Source organism: Melospiza melodia, chromosome 8 (genome assembly GCF_035770615.1).
Source record: "Melospiza melodia melodia isolate bMelMel2 chromosome 8, bMelMel2.pri, whole genome shotgun sequence".
NCBI lineage: Eukaryota > Metazoa > Chordata > Aves > Passeriformes > Passerellidae > Melospiza > Melospiza melodia.
This window is the reverse complement of record NC_086201.1, coordinates 7133676-7151740: the sequence shown is the minus strand read 5'-3', so window position 1 is coordinate 7151740 and position 18065 is coordinate 7133676. Positions and strand designations below refer to the sequence as shown.

The window sequence follows — 18065 nt, the reverse complement described above, 5'->3', positions numbered from 1 at the left end:
GCTGCAGCCCATTTAGAACAACTAGGATTGGGACAAGGCCACTTATACAGTACATATATTTTACTAGGACTCCTACTGTAACACTACATCTAATTAGAAATAAATTAAATTAATATTTAACAAATCAAATCTTTCCCCTTCATGGTAACTGGTGAGTGAGCTCCTGTTCTTATTCCATGAGGGTTTTTTTGCTCTTCTTTGCTCTCCCAGCCCTCTGGAAGACAGTGAGTGAGGGAGTGGCTGGGTGGGCACCTGGCAGCCACTCAGGGCCAGCCTTCCCCATGTTTGACAGTGCCCATCCTGCAGCTGGCAGCAAGGCAGGAGCAGGTGAACAGGAGAGACACCCCAGACATGGAGAACTCACTTGTGTGTCACACTCATTCACCACTTCTCCTCCTTGTGACATTTCATAGTACCAGCTCATAAAATCCAGTGGTACCTAAAACCATAGGGCAGGATGACAGGGTCAGCCTTTGATACAGACTCTATCTCTGGGCCAATTCTCCTACAACACCCCTACACACCATGCAGGGAGAATGACAGGAGGTCACTGCAGAGCTACACAAAGGAGAATTGCAGACAGCTTCCTCTGTAATCTCCCTCTGAGAAAAGGACACAGCACCTTACTCACCCCTGCTATGACAGAATCAAAGGAATGCCATCCATAGCTGCCAGGAGAGCATTTTAATCTCCCCAGAAATTAGGTTAAAATGTTATTAATGGTTGACTTGAGGCAAAGTGACCAAACACAGGGCAAGCTGAGCTGGTGTGCACTTCCCAGACATGGCCTCAGTTGGCTGTGGGTTACCAGCCATGGCAGTGAGGTGAAAGCAGGTGTGACCTCCAGATTGAGCAGATCTTGGAAATTACAATGTGATGACTCCACATCAACATGCTGATGCAATGCATAAAAATCTCCTTATCACAGCTGCAAGGATAACAGTTATCATTCCCACTCACCTGTTGACAAGACAGAGTGGAGCTAGGGGAATTACAATAATTGGAAAATACATGAAGGATGTGCCTAAACCTACAACCATTCTGTTCTTTTATGCCAAGTGTTGTAGCAGTCATTTTTTCCCTTGTCAGAAGCAACAGGCTTAACCCTACAGTCAATACTAAAGGGAGAGGAATATACAGTTCAATGAGAATTGGACTCATCCCATTCACAGGGCCCTGGCAGATCAAAAAAGGACCATTTCCTACTTTTCCAATAACATCTAAAGGCCTGAGGCAATCTTCCAGTCACAGACATTGGTACCAACAAACAACACAACTTTAACTGAAATAGTTTTTGAAATTTACCCAAAAGGGATTTTAAGATTTGATAATGGGGTCTTCAATTACTGTTTCCAGATACACTTTATAATAGTGTTTATTGAACTTGTTTCATTCAGACCAAAACAGTGATCAAAGTAACTTAAGTAAAGCGACTTCTTTTACTGCTTTAACATTTAATCACAGTTTAGTCACCTGAACTGCATGCATTCCACAGACAACAAGTTCTATTGCTTACTGATGTACAGCAGGGAAATGCAATCAATTTATATTGTGTCTATTAGTGTGCTTTTTACAATGACACCATAAATCACACCTACTGCTGTGGGCAGAGCTGCTGCATTTCTGTTCCTACTGCTGCAGGAAAATGCTGAAAGCAGGAAAAGCACAGCTGAAACCAACAGCAAGGAGGTAAATGAGACAGTGTACAACAAAAATAGGAAACTCAGAGTTCATGGTACTGTCTTGGAAGAAACAGGGCTGATTTCTTTTTGTAGGGGAGGTCTCTGTACATTTGAGAACTGTGCAGCTGTACAATGCCATGTCAAAAAGAACCTTATGGAATTTAACAGCTGCAGCGAAGCAACAGATCTCAGGGGGTTTAAGAAAGAAAAGAAAGCATTTCAACTCAAGGTGAGATTATACCAAGGCAATGTGAAGATAACAGCATCCAACTACAGCATAAAACCCAACTTGAGCATTAAATATTTTTCCTGCAAGGTTTCTCCACACCTCAAACATATTTCATCTCTAATAAAATTAAAACGCAGATTTAAAACTACATGGAAACATGTTACAATTCTGGAAAAGAAACTTCAGTTTAAAAGCTCTTTCAGCAGGTATCACCTATTTATCAAACTAACTACTGTGTCACATTAAGGCTCTGGCAGATTTATGCAGGTGTTAAGAAAGAGAACTTCGATTTATTTCAGACTACTAGGCTGAAATATTGCTTACTTGGTAACAACAGAAACTTCATTCCATAAGAAACCCCTCACCTTCTGAAGTCCTCCATCTCAAACCATATGCTTACATGACAGATTAAAGTTTCCCCACAATTTCATTTAGGAATAAGGAGCATTGCTCTCCTGATTATAAAGGTCAACTTTCAGATTACCACCAACTATTATATTTCATTCTTTCCAACATGCAAAGAAAATAGTTTGAAATGTAAAGAAATATATGTAGAAATGTCTAGGTAAATCCTCTCAGTTCAGGAATCACACATACTTAAAAGATTTATGCTGTAGTATATGCTCTTACATTGATCTGTCCACATCTGAAAGATAGAACAAAATATTGAGCCCAAAATATTATTCTCTAGTCATCTTCTTCACTTGGTTTTAACATTTCCTCCCATCATCATTTGTCTTGTCCTGTTTAATTGTGCTCAAATTAAGCAAAGGTTGCAAATCCTTCAAACAATATAGAATCTTTAGGCAGCACGAGATTATCCAGCTTCCAGTTCCATTGTTTGTTCAAACAGGATAAGAAAAAATACAATCATTTAGAGAGAAAGTCTGTTTGTGTAAGCAAATATCTTAATATTCTACTAAAAATCAGCAAAAATAACCCCTAATATTAATCATAATAATATGACGTAAAATAAAACAAAATATTTAAAGTGACATATTCTCTTCCTAGTATCTGGCCTACAGCAAAATAAAGCCACAGCCTGATGGGGCCAGCAGGAGTTTTCCTCACTGGAATAACATGGATAACCAAGCTGCCATTAATGAAAAATGATATTTAAGTTTGCCTTCAAACAGTTTAGCCAATGTGCAGACAGCCTTAAAAAGAACATAATGCTGATTTAGAGGGCCTTCACCTTTATCTAAATCAGAGGGACAGACATAAAGAGACAAACAACTTTAATTCAAAGAACTTGTGTCCCTCTGCTTCTCGATAGACCCGAGCACGCTCAACTGCAAATAGAAGTGAAAGAAAAAAAATGGATTAATTTGAAGATAGTGGACTTCAGGGATCCTGACTAATAAAATAGTTTTTCTTTTCAGAAACACGGTAGAAATGAATCAGACTACAGCAGTTCCACAGGAATAATGAAGAGCTCTCTTGAAAAGATCTGAATATGCATCAGTTAAAATTTTATGAAGGTACTGGGAGCATCACTCTGGAGACTGGCTCCCCCTCACCCCTTCTTTTTTCTTAACCATGGCTCCATCACCTTCAAAGTTAATTTCACAGGTTTCTAGCTATTGCAGCAATAATACTGTTCTAAAATCAGGACCTCAGGAAATTCTTCCTTAAACAAAGATTAATATACTAGAGAGCAAAATATTCTAACCAGGAATACACATGGGGTGGATTTATTTAGTGTATATTACTCCAGGAGTCTCATCAGAATAAGTAAAATTGAAACCGAGGATCAATGAAGAGGAACAACAGAAAACTAAAAAAGAAATATCCTTAGCATTTTTAATGGAGATTTCAGAATTAACTGAACACTTAAGGATTTTTGAAATAGTTTTGTTGAATTCTGCAGAGAATTAATGCAAATTTTTCCAAACACAAAGTAACAGAGGAGAACAAATTTTATTAACGCTGTCAATAGTTTTTGCAGTGTTGCCTAGAAACCCAGATTCAAATCAGAGGAGCAGCATGGCAAACACCAAGGAAATAAGGGAAAAACCACAAAAAATGCCCAAAGCAGAAAACTCTAAAACCCCCAGGAAACCTAACCAATAATAAAAAAAAACCCCTCCAGGTTTTTTTCAACTTATTAAACTGAACTTGAGCTTTTAAAAATTCAGTGCTAAGGGAAGGAGTTAATATTCAGCCTTGATGGAAAATATACATGAAATTCCATTATTTCTTTTGATTTTTTGGATTGTTTTGTTTCTGTGCACATGACAAAAACAATGAAAAAAAATCTGTTTGCTCTACAAGAACTCATCATGCATCAAGAAAACAACAAATAACTCAAATCCTTACTATTATCATACGAATGGTTTGTGTTAATCTCTGTTCTAAGCTGGTTCTCTTGTAAATGGAGCTCTGCTCTAGCCCAAAGCTTTGGCCCAGGAAATGCAGGAAAAGATCTGAAGCAGGTCCAAGCAGGATGAGCTTGCCCAAAGGCTTCTCTTTTTCTTCCTCTCTTTATTCAGATTGATCAAACCCATTCTTGCTTACAGGACAAACTGACTTACCCGTGGCATGCACTTCTTGAGAAGTGAACACCTACACTTAGAAAATTATTGGGAATTCCAGCAAACACAAAATCCCTAGAAATGAAAATTTTCACCACCCCATAAAATGAGGGCATAAACCTTTTAAGTATCCCAACAACCATTTAGCCAAGAGCCTGTGGTGTTTATGGAATTTCCCAGGGAGAGCAGGTTTTGCCTTAGATTAGATCCATTTGAGTTATCAACAGGTCTGGACAAAGGATGTTTCTGCCATAGAAAAGCAGAAAACACCTGCACCAAAGGATGTTTCTGCCATAGAAAAGCAGAAACCACCTGCACCAAAGGATGTTTCTGCAATATTTTGGATGGGTTTACTGTAGTACATACCTGGAAAACTGCTCCTGCAGCCCCCGCATCTGGGCTCTGCTCCGCTCCGACTCCAGCGTCACCTCCCGCAGCCTTTTCTCACTCTCGAGTCTCAAATGTCTTTCTTCCTCCAACTCATGTATCAGCTTCTCACGCTGAAATGCCATAAAAATTCATTCATTAATTTTACACAAACTACACTTTTAGGAAAAAAAATGAGATTTAATTTGGGAAAAATCATCATAAAATCAAAACAATCACCCTATGAATCCAGTGCCATCTTTATTGCACAGCAATGTTACAGAGAGAAGAATTTTTCAGACTATCCCACCAAACTGAGCTACCCTTCCTCAGCTCACTGATGGATGCCAGGGAATGGAAAAACAACCAACCACCCTCTCCTTCAAAGTGCTTCTCCTTTACCTCTGTTCAAAATAAATACAAAAAATTATATTTGAGATCTGTGACCCATCTTGCTTGAATGCAGACATGGGAAAAATGAAACAAATCAAGAGTCAACTTGTCACCCATCCCTGAATGTTTCAACCTCACAAGGAGAAAATTCTACAGCCACTGCTTTTCTTGTTTTGGCTGGGAGGAGGATCCCTATCAGCAGAACAGAGTTTATTTGAATTTACTTAGTGAAATACTGTGATAATGAATATGTTTTTTAAATCTGAGTATAAAATAAACCAATAAAAGAGCAATGAAAGTGTCATTAAAGGCAACTAGCACATGGGTTTTGCTAATTCTTAAAACATAGGACCCAAAAACCCAACTCACACCATCCTAAATCTATATATGTCATTGCCTAACCCTTTAAAAAAAAAAAAAAACAGCAACAACAATAAAAAAAACACCATAAATCAACAACAACAAAAAACACAAACACAAAAAACCCAAAAAAATAATACCAAAGTCACCTAAAGATTTTAAAATCTTATTTCAATAGTGGCTAAATATGATTTAAGAGGAGCAGAAAAATTAACCTAAAATTATTAAAATGTTACTGCAATTAAAAAAAATGTATTTACAGACTTTTCCATGTGACCCCTGTTAAACGGAAATGAAGTGAAATTAAATTTCCTCCTTGTGAATTTAAATTGAGAAACCAAATCAATAAAACCCCCAAGGATTTCACGTGGCACTACATTATTCTCTGTCAGTGATGGGGTTCCCATGCCTAGGAACAGCTTAGGTCACTGTAAAGCTACAGTGGGTTCCCCACCCATCTGCTTTGTGCCTGTGGTGCAGGGAGATTTGCAGCCTGTCAGACAGCCTGATGTAATTCCATGTCTGACCTAAATTTTCATGGCATACCTGCAAAAACCTATATAAAAATTATCCGTACAGTTTCATTAGTAAATAACAGAGGTAACTTAGAGATAAGCCATTAAATGGGGGAGACAGGCTATTTGTACAAATCTCACAGCTATAAATCTTACTGGATAATAATTTACAATAGCAGCAACCAGGGGACCAAAAATATGAACATTGCCAAGTGGAAAACGGATCTTAAAGACAGTGATAAATAAGCAGATGCCACAAAGGGAGGCTGCAAAGGTTTAAATGAAATATCTATATGCTTGTGAAAAAATAGGGGAAATTACTCAGAGAACAGAGTGGTTCTGTCTGGTTGGCCATATGTAATGCCTGGAAAATGGAAAACTGCACAAGAAGAAACAAATTACTGGCAAATAAATACATTGTTCTAACTGAATTAGCTAATCACTGTCCTTAGTGTTACATAGCCATGTCCTGCCAGGTGCTGAGTAATCCTCACTTTCTGCAGAGAGTTCAGCACCAGGCAGAAGACAGCACTTGGCTCACAGAGGATAACTCAGGTTAATGATATGGGAGGAATATTCACAGCAGTCAGTATTGCTCCAGCTTAGATCCCATCAATGCCAACTTCAAAATGATCCTGCTCCAGGAGCTCTTGCTGAATGCTGTCAGCATCTTCTCTTGCAGGGAAGTTTCACTGCTTTTAAAGGGGCATCTAGGACCACCCAAGTCAGTGGGTAACAAGGAAAATGACATAAAAAAAATCTATAACTACCACCTAGGAGTTAAGGAAAGCTTTCAGAAGATACTGGTGTCTACAGGAACTGTGCTTAAAACCAAATATGTAGCTGCTCCTACAGGAACTGAGAAGCCACCTTGGAGGAAACTCAGGTGCTACTATGAACATGTGAGTGTCCAAGCTGACCCAAGGCTGTGCCTGAGAAACCTGACACAGTAATGCTAAACTACAGCAATGGACTGCAAACCACAGATTCAGCCATGCCTTCAAGCTTAGCCAGCATCACAACAGCCACAATGATCTTATTCTGATACAGCAATGTCACAGCACAGGCCACAGCCAAGACAGCCACAATACACAGAGCATCATCATACAGTTTCAGAAGGCTTTAAGCATTCACCCAAACAGAATAACACCATACCACATCAGAAAGTTTCAAGCATCTGCCCTTCTTGTTCTTTAGCCCAACCTTTTATACCCCTCCTGTTGATGCCCTGCACCTGTGTGCCCTCTGTTCCCTCTGGTGGTTGGTCAGTGCCCCTGGGCACTCCATGGGTCATTGCTGTCAGTGCTGTTCTCCTGCTTTTCACAGCTGTAAAACCATGTTTTACATGGCTTACAGATGAGGCTGGGCCAGCCCCACTCCCAATTACCACAAAGTGTGTACCTACACAGCAGCTACCTCTGCATGTCTGCTACTCTGACCATGCTCTGGTCCCCAAATGAATCTTCCCACATGATGTACAAAGTCAGATCTCCACAGGCAGGGCAGACAAAAAGCGACACTCTAAAAAGAAGATGAGTCTCCTCTTCTCCATCTCACTGTCAAGGTGTTCTGCAGGCTGCTCACAGCTCCACTGCCTGTCCTGCAGAAGGTCTGTGCTGTACCTACAGCCACGCTCCTGCTCATCACAAACTCTCACCTTCTGGAAGAGAACTGCATAGACAGCACAGATTCACAAACCCAAACTTCTCCCTACAGGTCAAAGAGCTGTACAAGCTGTTTCTAAGTTTCATTTACCTCTTGTTGATAGGTCAGAGAATGCTGTTGCTGCCATTTACTCCTATTCACATGGGGAAGGCTGAGTGATAACACACATCCTACACAGAGAGATCAGCAAATCCACATGGGGACTTTTTTCTTAAAAAGAAAGAACTTAGGAATTACCTTTAGAAAAGTACTCTTAAACGAGCAACACACGTGAATTACAAGAACAATAACATTTCAGGAATGAAATTCCTAAACATTAGGAAATTCTGAAATGAGTCCAGTTCCAATTCAGCCACCTCATGGGCAAGAATTACAACACATTATTAGTTACATGAGCACGTACTGTTGCTGTACAGAACTCCTGCTCCTTTCAGGCTTAGGATGAACAACAAACCATTCACAAGGCTGCGAGACCAGAAACAACAGCACTGACCTACGGCCCTGGAATTCTGAGTTCTCTTCCTAGCTACCAAAACCCTCCTGCATGAATGGGGCCAAGACTTGCCCACAGGACATCTGCACAGCAACAACACCATCAGCCCTCACTGCCAGGATTCTTCACAGGAATTTATTGGCAACCCTGCAGCGCTTCTGCCATTTCTTGCAGGCAGAAAGCAGATCTGCTTTCAGCCAGATCACAGACAGTAAATACTGTGAAGTGGGGAGAAAAAGGTGCAAGAGACCACCCACATTTGGGAAGTTTTCAGTCTGCAGGACAGAAAACACTGAAGTATATACTACACACAGAAAGTAGCTCCCAGCAGTAGTGACCTTATCCACCAGAAAAGAGAACTAGATTTTTATTCAAACTCAGAAAATCCATAATGAAGTGTCAGAAGAGAGAAGTGAGCCTAACATACAGAAAGGCCAGGATTAAAAAGAGATTTTTTAGATTTTTTTTGTCTCCTGGAAGAAGAAAAAATATCCCTGAACTTTGCAGGAATTTTGTGCTGACATAATGCACTTTATAGGCTCCTCTGTGCTAACCCCTCTTTATTCCTGTGCAAAAAAAAAGGTGTGTGAGAAGAAATAAACAGAACTGGTTAAAAGTTTTATAGTGAACATAAGTTTAATAGAAAGGAATAGAATTAGCATGCTATGTGAATAAAAGGTTGAATAAAAAAGTGTCATGTGAAATGTTTCAGTTGGTTTTAACACTAGAAAAATCATTGCCATCTTCCAATGAAGTTATGTATTCCCACTTGCCTATTCCTCTTTAATTGCAGATTTTTCTCTCCACAAGCTCTGCTCAAAGTATTTTCCCCTGCTTCCCCTCCTTGCCTTCTGCAGCACAGCTGTACCCTTCCCTTCTTAGAAGCATAACCTTTACTTGATTCTTGCTTCCCCTTTTCAGCCTCCCCAGAGAGGCTGACTTTCATCACACCACCCAGACAAATTCCTGATAACTTTCCAAACAGGCAAAAAATTCATGTGAACAAACTGGAGTGAAAGACAGTGTTAGCAAACTCCACTGATACTTTCCTGCAAGTACCGGAATATTTTAACAGGGAACAAAGTTTCAGGGGCTGCTCATTATGCTCCTGAGCCAGAGCCTGCACTTCAGCAAGCTCCTTCTTGTGTAGCTGTGGAAATGTTCGTGTCAAAATGTTTCATTCCTCACCCAGGCAGGGACATGCACCTCATGTTAAGTCATCTTCTAAAAGTTAAGGAAGGAATCCAATCTGAGCTACTTGCGATCAAAACAAAACGCACGGAAACTATTTATAACTAGATTGGAAGGAATGCGTGTGTTTGACAGAAAAATGTGATTTGTTCCTCAGCACTCCATGAAGAGACCAAGAGGCACCATTGATTCTCAGAGTTACTGGTTAATAGCTGTGCTCACAGTCTCAGGACTAACCCTGTGCAGCCACACAAGTGTCTGCCAAGAGGAGCTCATTTGTGTCTCCCTTAATTACCCTGGGAAGTGCCACAAATGTCAGCACCCAGTTCTTCCACATTTTACCGAAGTGCAAATGTGAGGAAGTGTGAGTGTGGATGGGGCAGGTGGCAGCCAGGAAGGCAGACATGCCCATGGTGCTGTGAGGTGAAGGATGCACAACAGTTCCTTTGCTTCTGCACAGCCTGGCACCAGCACACAGAGGGAATGTGTGGCACAGCAGGGTTTGGCACAGAAATGCCAATGTCTTACCTCTTTTTCATTTCAGGGCTATTTCATTATTAACTTTAAACCTAGGCATGGATGACACTAAAGCCTTCCATGTCAGGGACTTGGAGTTTTACCTCCTTTACCTGTTACTGCAGGTAAATTCATCAAATGTCTCATCAGGATGAAAGGACCTCATGAAAATACTTCTCAGAGAAGTACTTGGCGATTTCTCCTCATTAGAGTCAAGCATTTCAGCTACTCAAGCAGATTTCTCATTCCAAAGCTCTCCATCCCCTCATCTTTATCTTGGTGTACAAACTTTATTGTAATTTTTTGTACCCCATGTCCTGCTGAAGCTGGGAAGCAAAAGCAAAGATGACCCAAGGCTGAGGTCAGCCTACCACATCAGAGCATTTTCTTTTTTAACTTGTTAATTTATCTTTCACATAAAAAATCATACTATCACAATCAATACTTTTATCTATATGTTAAAGAAAAATGTGTCTGTGTGTCAAGATGACTGCAAGTGAAGAATTAGAGGTGTGGGGCAGCACACACACCATGCAGGCTGTACAGGGCATTGTTATCCATCAGGGACAGCCCAACGCTTCCATTAGGAACTGCTCCCTCCTCCTTCTGTTTAGCTTATCCTTGGCTCTTATGAACAGCAGCTCTTCAGAACAGCTAGATATAACCTGACTTATTAGTTCAAATATCAAAAATGTCTTAAAGGGACACACATGAAATCTCATCATTAAGATTATATTTTAAGTAGGGGAAAGAGCTACTGATTAAGTAGAAATAAAAATCCTCTAGTCTCAAATTTGTTCTTTGCTTCTCCTGTGCATCATAAGAAAAGGTTTACTATGGTACTGCTAATTATGCAAACATGGGACCAATATTCTGTCAAAAAAAGTCTACATGACAATATTTAGCACAGGCTTAATGTTGCCCAAAATCAGGCAAATAACCTTCACATTAAATTTTTAAGAACTACTTTAAAGCATTTGCTAAAGAGGGTCACAATTTCTTTGTAATTAATATTGATTTCAAACAGATACTTTGCAATGAATTTAAATGGTGGGAAGAAAAGGTTAAAATACTTTTGGTTTAGAGTTTGAAGTACAATAAAGCCATTGCAAACCCAAACTGAGTTTTTATGTATTTATTTTTAAGGCATTTTCTGATGCTGTTCCTCTGATACCTTGCCATAAAAGTCAGAATTTAACAGACTCAGAGCCTGGTTTACAACACAACATCCCATGAGCCAGAGAGAATGTAGACACAGAGAAGACAACAAAGACAACTGAATGAAGCAAACAAATAGCAGTTACTAGAGGCACACTAAAATTAGGTTTTCTAGCAAAGTCAATGCCCAATACTCTTATGAATAAATGTGCATATTCAAAGTATTCAAGCCCACTATTTTTCACCTTTGTATGCCCTGCAGGCAGCAGCCATAGAACAGCCTGGGACAAGAGATGAGAGAGGGATGGTGAAGCAGTTCCATTTTTCAATAATCAATTATGAAATATTAATTGAAATAGAAACTGGGATTCACAACTTGGTCTCCCAGTTGGTTTAACAAAGTAACTCGTTCATTCTGATGCAATGAATCTTTAATTCTCCCAACAAAATGCCTGGTGATGAAATGGTATTTGTTCAAGTGCCACAAAATACACCTGAGTCCCAGCTGCTCATGGCCCAAGCTGCTGGGAAAGGGAAGTACAAGTGTTCCCTGTGATATGGGTATTTTGTAAGAGCTTGTGTTTGGGCTTGCAAATGAAACAGATCAAGGTGGTTCTCCCTCATCTCTCTCACCCAGAAGGTGGGTGGAATCCCTTTGGTGACATTTTCCCTCTCTCCAGAGGCAGGTGCACCTGCTTGTCCCCCTCCTGCAAAGCCCAGTGCTCTCCCCACAAAATCCTCACATGCAACCTGGCCCCAAATCCAGCACACAGGATATCACAGTCCCTTATCTGAACATATCTCACTCACAAATGACAGGAAAGAAATGTGATTAAAAACCAGAGAGCGTGGGCCATTTTTTATTTCATCACGAATTGCACTGGGTACTGTATTTTTGTTCAAATTGAAATGAGTCAAACTTCAGTGTCCTTTGTTTGCCACTCATCGATCCCTGTTAAACCAAATGTTTCTCATTCTGCAATCAATACTTCTCTGCAAAAATAAACCCAGGCACTGACAAACAACTTTGCAGAACATTGCAGCATTCCTTGTAGTGGACTTTGTCAGCATGAAAAAACATTCCCCCATAGAATGGGGAGAAAAGAAGTGCACTGCTTATTGTGCTCATTACAACTTTTACAGGCTGCTTAAAGCTGAATTATTTTACTGAAGAAAGACTGATTAAATTAATCAGCTATTGAAGGCAGGACTTTCCAACAGTGGCTGTTAATACGCCTTTGTCCCTCATTACCTTTTTCAGCTACACTGGGAATACTGACAAATACACTGAAACATCCAAAGCCTTCCCAGGGATGAAGTTACAGGTGTATTTAAAGCACAGTGAAGCACTGAAGTGAAAACAGCAATAACACAAACACTTGGAGGGTTCATGGAAGGAGAGGTAGCTTTACTTTCACATCTCTTCAAAATAAGAAAGTTAATGGTGAGGTTCTGTGCCTGCTTTGCAATCAAAATGAATTTTTTTCATTTCACCTTTCACCTGACAGATTTGTACTACAGAAGATAAGGAAGACATTGCCTTGGTTTATATTTAAATCTCTACTTTTTTTTCCCCAATTATTTTATGATGTAACCATTTTCCTTCAACTTATTCCTGCTACAGCTTTGCAACAGTAAGATATAAATAGTGTAAAAAGCAGTATCCTAATTTTAGGCTGGTATCTTCTAGCTTTTTCATACCAATAAGGAAAAATGATGGCTCCTGAGAATAGAGCTCTGCTCCAAAAGTGACAGGCTGCCCAAAAAAAACCAGAGGGAAATCTAACTGACATTAAATAATTTGTTTCAGAATTTTCTAAAAATGCCTTAAAACCAGCTAAAATTAAATAATTTGAAGCAAATCATGCATTTTCCACAATGAAATTTCTATATGCTAGCACATCTGTCTTTTTAGCTTCATCTCAGACTAACACAGGTATCCCATGACTTTCAGATGTAAACCTCCAGCTTTTCTTACCTCTACAATGAACAACAAAGCAGGAAATGCTCATTATCATTATTATTAGTGATATTTTGGTGACAGAAGTTTACACACTTCATACTGTTGGGTGATAGATCTGCTCCAGAGCCATTCAAGGAAATTAGAAACTGTTTCTTGGTGTAGTTATTCCTCCTGAACAAAATAAGATGCTAGATTTCATTGTGCACTAGCTCAAAATTGCCACCATGTGGAGGGACAGCAACTTAATTTAGCATTATTTATACTGCATTGATATGGTTTTAATTGCATCTGTGCGACAGAATAACTGCTGTGCTGAAGCTCCTTTATCATTGCAAGCCTACAATTAATCTGAATTAGGCAGGCTATTACCCCAGCAGTACTGTATATATAGCTGGAGTTGTGATAACATTTATTTTACAAGGGAAAAAAAAAATTAAATAGCTCATAAAACCTTTTGGCTGAGAGCTGGATAGTGAGCACCACTGCCTGCCCATCCCCTCCAGGAGCTGTGGTGAGCATCCACTGCTCCAAAAGTGAGCTCTGACTGCCCAGCAGCTCCTGAATTCTGTGAAACACACAATGACAGGCCACCAAATATCAGAGTCATCCTGGGAAAAGAGATTAAATAGCAAAAAATGCCCCTCAAAGTCTTTGAGGAATTAGCAGTGAAGTGAGCTCTGTGTCCTGGGGACACAGGTGCAGACACAGCCCCTGGCAGCAGCAGGGGCACAGGTGGGCTCCACACAGCTGGAACACCTGCACGCAGCAGCCATCACTCCCTCAGCTCCTTAAAGCTCAGCTCAGTCATATTTGCTGTGCTGAATGGAGTCAAGTAATACATATAATCATAATACATATTATATATATATATATATATATGAGTATTATATGCAATATCTATAATATATAGTATTATAGATATTACATATGTATTATATGTATTATATATTTATTTATGTATATTTATTATATATTTATATACATTCATATTTATATAAGTGTATATAAATATATAATAAATATATATTTATCTATTATATACATGCTACATATTTATTATATATATTATTACATATTAAAAATATAATACATGTTTCAAAAATCTTGTCTCCCTAATAAAACTATTGCTATTTACTCAAATTCACAATTGCTATCCCAATTTCGAAGATTTGCCTCAGTTCTTAGCATAATTCATGTCTCCATTTTAAACATTATTTTCTTACAGTTTGAAGGGTGTAGAGAGAATATTATTAGTAAAGTTGAAGTCCCACATTGTCAGGTCATTATTATTTTTTTTAATTAGTAATCTTTAAATGATAAAACTTTTAAAAATGAATTTGCAAATGCAATTGAGCTTTTAATAGCTTCTACACACAGCAATTAAAGAAATCTCATTCCTCTAAATTAAACATAATGAAATATTTTTCAAGTTCAAATAAAAAATTGCAAACTGTATTAAGATAGATATAATCCATATGAACATCTAGTACTCAAAAGTGTGAAGTAAAAAACCCTGTCAATAACAAAATTAGAAAGAGTGGCACTGCTAAGGAAAAACAAAATTCCTGAAACATCTTAGAGTACAGTGGGTAATTATGATTTCAAGCCCTTTGCTACATGGGTTTTTTTGTAAGGTTTCTTGCATTACTTTAAGATTTCTAAATAGGCATAAAGTTGTTTAGGTTTTTTTTTATACCAGATATATACAATATCTTCTTATCTGAACCAATGTTATATATATGTTTACAAAGAGCCTTGTCTATTTCAGCTGTAAACAAGCAAAAATCCCCAGTCTCTGTTTATGTTTCCCACTTGTTTGACTCCAGAAATTTTATAATAATGGTGTTTGAACCATAAAACAGCACAAAGGTGTGCAGAGAGCAAGTTGCAAGAGCTAACCCACCTGGGCCAGCAAAGTGTCAGTTGTTTGATTCAGTGTCAGTTGTTTGATTCTCCTACAATTTTCTATCAGATCTGCAATTCTCAAACATTTCCTGAAGGGATATCAACGTAGCAACATAGAAAACAGAAGGTAAAATGTTGTCTGGCAAAACAAATGCTCCAGCTCACAAAAATAGAACTGAGGTTTTGGAACTTGAGTTTGTCCTAAGAACAAAACTGAATCTGTGAATAAATAAAACTGGCACCAAAACATGAACTATAACACAGGTATAGCCTGCATTTGCACATCTAAATGCTCACAGACTGAGTTCAGAGCCGAATTTTCTGCTGGTGACAGACTGCAGGCTTCCCAGCCACTTTCTAGTGGATTTATTTGAACAAACAGGCCATGGAATGAACTCCCCACTCACAAAGATAAGAAATAAATTAACCCAAGATAAGAAATAAATGATCCAAGAAGGATCCAAGTTCAAGAATATGCCTGATCTCATGGGACTCTATATTTGGCAGGCAGAAACTCCCTCTTGGATCAGAAGTCTTGCAGCGAGGGCCAGAAGATTTGTGTGAAGTTCTCCCAAGTACAAGTTCTCTGCACTTTTTGTGACCTACAGCAACAGCTGTGCTCTGTGTAGGTGCACGAGATGAGCCTCAGGCCACATGATTTAGGGTAATTTCTACACTTGCACTTGCTGAGGTTACATTTAATTTTTGATGTGGCACTGGTTTCTTTTCTAGCTAAGTAAGAGGTATTTGCTGTCAGTTTGGGTGAAATTTCAGCCTAGACACAGACTTCAGGAAGGAGTGAAGAGAATCCTTGAGGTCTGAAAACCAGCTAAGAAAGATTTACAAAAGTGTTTTTAAACATGTCTTCATTGTTTGGACTGTCTATAGAAGATCGTTCCATGAACCGTGGCAAACAGTGGAAAGCTCAGACTCAGAAGACTTATTTAAATTCCTTTTAACCAGGTTTATTTTGATAAGCCACCATGTAAACATTACCACAGAGCAGTATTTTTTGCATACTTGCAAATGGCTATGAAGACCAGACAGAGTGGGGGAAGAGAAATGCATTGAAGACTATGAATTCATTGTCAGGCTGGAGTTTGATTTCTCAAACATGGATGCCTGTCCATTTAAAAGATCTTGCAAGTTCTTTTAAGAAGTTCTTCCTAAGTCAGTGGAAGCTGATTTAGGAAGGTCATGGAACAGAGATGACATTATAGAGATGGAACTAGAAACAATTTTCAACAAGTTTCAAATACAGCTTTGGAAAAATACTAGATATTTGAGAGAATTAAAACTGAAAGATGCATTGTAGCGGGACCATGTGAGGTCAAAATATAGGCAATTCGTGTTAGAAGTAATAGCAGCATTGTGTGGCAAAGGCTAATAGGCTGAAAAACATTTATCATGTACTGTAATCAGGAAATAGGTTGGCTTCTGATGGAATGGCATTGAGTTTTACACCTCTTATGTCTCACCCTTCATCAAGACTGATAATGGAATAAAATCTTTTAAAACATCTCTCAATTGCCCCACAGAATAGTGCCCAGCAGAAATAAAACACAATTTGTGAAAGGGCAGAAGAAGAAGGGACAGGTAAAAAAGTCAAAGAAAGGTGATGTGTGCTACACTTGCACACCTGGGCTGGATTTTAACCTTTGGAATCCACATGAAGCAATGCAGGATTTCCTGCTCCACTCCCTGCAGCCAAGGTCCCTGCCCCAGACTGACCCCTCCTGACGGTCAGCAGGAGGCCACCAGGCTCTCCAGGCAGCAGAGAATTGCCTGAGACTCAGCACAGGAACAAGGCCAGGCTTAGCTGAGCCCCCAGGGCTCTGAAGTAACCTGGGATGCAGCAGAAGATGGAGCAGCATCACAATGCCAGCCCACCCAGCCAGGGTGACAGTAACCCCCAGCAGGGACACAGCCACGTCCCAAATGCCCCCTGCTTATCTGCAGTGCCTCCTCTGCCCCTGCCCAAGGTGGCTTTTAGATGATAGGAATGCTTTTTTTGCCAAAGGACTGAATGCTCACACAACAAACGGGCACGGGGCTGAATCGAGCGTTTCCCGCTCGGATCTGTGCTCCTGAGATAGGAGTTAAGGCAGCAGGATAAAACCAGGAAAAAACACACTTCTGAGAATTTTATTTGGCTTGAACAGATTGGTCAGTGGAACCCTGGTGCTCCAGGGAGCTCTGGGATTTACCACAGGCCAGGATAGTGTGTGGTATTTTGTCCTGATGCTGGGGAGTGTTAGGGCTTCTTCACTTTCTGCACTTCTCATTCATGTGTTCGTATTTCCTGCTAGTAAACAGGATGTCAAGGAGTTAATTGAAACAGATCTGAGGCTAAAGAAAATTTATGAAGCTGAGAGAAGCAGAACTTAACCATGCCAGTCAGAGAGCAGCTCAGAGCAGTCAGCAGTGCCTTCAGACCCCCACAGATCTGGGATAAAACAATAATTTCATTTTCACACACACTTTTCTATTTGCCTTTCTCAGCTGACACATTCAACACCTCTGGCATCACTGCTTTGCTGCAACCTTTCCATACAGCATTTCTTTTCCTCAGGCTCTTTACAGCATTCCTCATGAGCATGTCAGATTTTATTACAGTTTTTCTGTGTCCACTTGCAGAGCCCATTTATGGTTGGTAAGTAACTGCAAAAAAAGGTGCCTTATTTACTCAGCTGTTGCTTGCATTGATTCCAGAGTCCTACTGCTTTCATTTTCTGACAAACATGTCTGTTTTCCATATTTACCCCTCTAGCACTGCAGGCACTGCCATAGGCAGTAGGGAAATGCTGTGGTTTTTCTGTTTGCTGGCACATCATCTGTGGTATTTCTAACAAAGCTGCCACTACAAAATCTTTATAAGTGCTGACAACACAGACACTCAAAAGAACTGACTCAACTTTCAGGGGCCAGCCTGAGTTTAAAGGTCTGGTACCTGGCAGAACATGAAAAAAACAAAACCCAAGCAATTTTTCATGCAGTTTTTAATTCATTTGCTGAATTAAAATGAAATCATTAAAAGACTTTTTCTCCACCTGATATACTTTTGCACTATCAGTTTTCAGTAATAGCTCCATTAG

General features: G+C 39.5%; 1 protein-coding gene across 1 annotated transcript in view; it reads right to left on the bottom strand.

Moving 5' to 3' along the window:
- Positions 1 to 18065, bottom strand: part of NCKAP5 (NCK associated protein 5) — a 380696-nt gene that overhangs the window by 169201 nt on the left and 193430 nt on the right. The window contains exon 5 of the mRNA XM_063161631.1: positions 4812 to 4945. Coding sequence (XP_063017701.1) covers positions 4812 to 4945 — 134 coding nt within the window. The remainder of the gene's footprint in view (positions 1 to 4811; positions 4946 to 18065) is intronic.